General features: G+C 47.8%; 1 protein-coding gene across 1 annotated transcript; it reads left to right on the top strand.

Moving 5' to 3' along the window:
• Positions 1 to 1,520: 1,520 nt before the first annotated feature.
• LOC138357217 (protein SON-like) lies at positions 1,521 to 2,585 on the top strand. The gene has a single exon (XM_069313876.1). The coding sequence runs from the start codon at positions 1,521 to 1,523 to the stop codon at positions 2,583 to 2,585; it is 1,065 nt and encodes a 354-aa protein (XP_069169977.1).
• Positions 2,586 to 3,504: the final 919 nt, after the last annotated feature.

The following is a 3,504-nucleotide window of genomic DNA, read 5'->3' on the forward strand; positions in this document are numbered from 1 at the left end:
ACAACTCTCCATTCATCTCCACAGCTAATCCAGCACCCCAATCAGAGACCACCCTCAATGAAGGACCACCCTCAATGAAGGACCACTCTCAATGAAGGACCAGCCTCAATCTCTTCAACGGTTGTGTCTTACAGTCTTTAACCCAGGTACTCCAGTTCTGGTGGCCCATGTCCCAAAAACCCCAATCGGTCCTGACCATACCCACCTGACCCGCTAATACCAGCTTTCTCCGACAGCCGGTTTTCTGTAGACATTGTTGTTGATATTTATGTACAAGAGATTTCAGCAACGCCCTTGCACCGTCGACAGGTCAACGCCACAGACTTGCAGGAAGACACGTGAGAAAGAAGAGAGGGAGAGAGGAAGGGAAGGGAGGGAGGGGGGGGGGGGGTTAGGTAAATGTTTGCAGAGGAGCTGGAAGTACCAGGGTCGAGGTGGGGAGGAGGGCGTGGGGGCGCAAGGATCGTATATGCGAGAGACCAGTCGGTGTTTCATCACTTTGTTTGGGAGCGTCTGGAAGAGCGGGCAGCGCAGCACGGGAAGAACTGTGGTCGTAGTTCCTTGTGACTTGGACGCTCTGCCCTCACTACCTCAGGTTAACTCTACACTAATCCATACCAGGTTAGTGTTCTGAGTCCCACTGCTCCCTGATGATCTTCATCCACTCACACTCGATAACTAATCATCAGTTTAGTCACCAATCAAAAGTTATTAGTGATTAGTTGACTGTTCTACCCACTATCATCTCCACAGGATGATCTTGGCACCAGCGAAGGTAACTGTGTTCAAAGATAAATACCTCGGTATAATAATTTAATTGTGTCGGGGGGGACAGACAGCCAGTGAATATATACATGTTAGGCTTACATCCTTCAAGGTCGCATTACTGACCCTTCCCCTGATGCACTCCCACAACCATTAGGCGAGACTAAACATTCCCAATCATTTCTGTCCCGCCCAGGATTCGAACCCACAATTCCCGACTGTGAGTCGAGAACGAACCCAACTCTACTACCGGAACCCCTAATCAATATATACCATAAAATAATAGGTAATATAATGATATACTGGTAATATAATGATATACTATAAACTTTTCTCTGAGCTGTACATAAGCTCCAACGTCCCTTCATGCACCTATTCAAGCCGGGTTGAATACCACGATGGTTCTAGACCAGACAACTAGATCCCACCACTGTGTATGCCACGAGACAAATGACAGTCGCGAATGCAACATATGATTCTCACAGGTGTTGGCGCTATTCATGAACCATACAGGAAAATGATGATATACTAGTTGACAACAAAACATCTGTTCACTCTAGTGTCATGTGTACAGTGTCACGTATTTATAGTGAGTGGTGTCATGTGTATGGTGTACGGTGTATGGTGAGCGGTGTATGGTGTAGTTAGGTTGTGGGGTGGTGGCTGATCGCCTCATTGAAGAATTTCCTTCCTGGCTGCCTAACAAGCGTATTGAGAGGCGCTGTGGCGCCGTCTGTCGACGTGCCATAACACGTATGACAAGGTCAGCATCAGTTATGGCACGTATGACAAGGTCAGCACAAGTTATGGCACGTATGGCAAGGTCAGCACCAGTCATGGCACGTATGACAAGGTCAGCACAAGTTATGGCACGTATGGCAAGGTCAGCACCAGTCATGGCACGTATGACAAGGTCAGCACAAGTTATGGCACGTATGGCAAGGTCAGCACCAGTCATGGCACGTATGACAAGGTCAGCACCAGTCATGGCACGTATGACAAGGTCAGCACCAGTCATGGCACGTATGACAAGGTCAGCACCAGTCATGGCACGTATGGCAAGGTCAGCACCAGTCATGGCACGTATGACAAGGTCAGCACCAGTCATGACACGTATGACAAGGTCAGCACCAGTCATGGCACGTATGACAAGGTCAGCACCTGTCATGGCACGTATGACAAGGTCAGCACCTGTCATGGCACGTATGACAAGGTCAGCACAAGTTATAGCACGTATGACAAGGTCAGCACAAGTTATAGCACGTATGACAAGGTCAGCACCTGTCATGGCACGTATGACAAGGTCAGCACAAGTTATAGCACGTATGACAAGGTCAGCACCTGTCATGGCACGTATGACAAGGTCAGCACAAGTTATAGCACGTATGACAAGGTCAGCACAAGTTATAGCACGTATGACAAGGTCAGCACCTGTCATGGCACGTATGACAAGGTCAGCACAAGTTATAGCACGTATGACAAGGTCAGCACCTGTCATGGCACGTATGACAAGGTCAGCACAAGTTATAGCACGTATGACAAGGTCAGCACAAGTTATAGCACGTATGACAAGGTCAGCACCTGTCATGGCACGTATGACAAGGTCAGCACAAGTTATAGCACGTATGACAAGGTCAGCACCTGTCATGGCACGTATGACAAGGTCAGCACAAGTTATAGCACGTATGACAAGGTCAGCACAAGTTATAGCACGTATGACAAGGTCAGCACCTGTCATGGCACGTATGACAAGGTCAGCACAAGTTATAGCACGTATGACAAGGTCAGAACAACTACACCTAAGTGTATTTATAGGATGAGAGTTACGCTCGTGGTGTCCCGTCTTCCCAGCACTCTTTGTCGTATAACACTTTGAAACTACCTCCACCACCTTCTCACTTAACTTGTTCCAACCGTCTACTACTCTGTTTACGTAAGAAAACTTTTTAATATGTTTTTCGGCGCCTTTGTTGTGTGTGTGTGTATTTACTATTTGTGTCTGCAGAATCGAGCTATTAGCTCTTGGACCCCGCCTTTCTAACCAATTTATTTTTCCTCTATTATGTCTACTACATATATTTCTCTCTAACACACACACAAACACACATCTCCAGGAAGCAGCCCGTAGCAGCTGTCTGACTCCCAACTACTTATTTACTGATAGGTGGATAGGTGAATAGGCGCACCAGAGTAAAAGAAACTCTGTCCATTTTTTCGCCTTTGCCGGGGATCGAACCCGGGCCCTTATGACTATGACCCCAGAGCGCTGTCCACTCAGCCGCGAGGCCCCCCGTCTCGTGTGTGTACTCACCTAGTTGTGCTTGCGGCGGTTGAGCTTTGGTTCTTTGGTCCCGCGTCTCAACCGTCAATCAACTGGTGTACAGGTTCCTGAGCCTACTGGGCTCTATCATATCTACATTTGAAACTGTGTATGGAGTCAGCCTCCACCACATCACTTCCTAGTGCATTTCCATTTACTAACTACTGACACTGAAAAGGTTCTTTCTAATGTCTCTGTGGCTCATTTGGGTACTCAGCTTACACCTGTGTCTCCTTGTGCGTGTACATCCCGTGTTAAATAAGCCAACCTTGTCTACCCTGTCAATTCCCCTATGAATCTTGTATGTGGTGAGCATGTCTCCCCTTACTCTTCTGTCTTCCAGTGTCGTGAGGTGCATTTCCCGTAGCCTTTCCTCGTAACTCATGCCTCTTAGTTCTGGGACTAGCCTAGTGGCATAC

This window comes from Procambarus clarkii, chromosome 76 (genome assembly GCF_040958095.1).
Source record: "Procambarus clarkii isolate CNS0578487 chromosome 76, FALCON_Pclarkii_2.0, whole genome shotgun sequence".
Classification (NCBI taxonomy): Eukaryota; Metazoa; Arthropoda; class Malacostraca; order Decapoda; family Cambaridae; genus Procambarus; species Procambarus clarkii.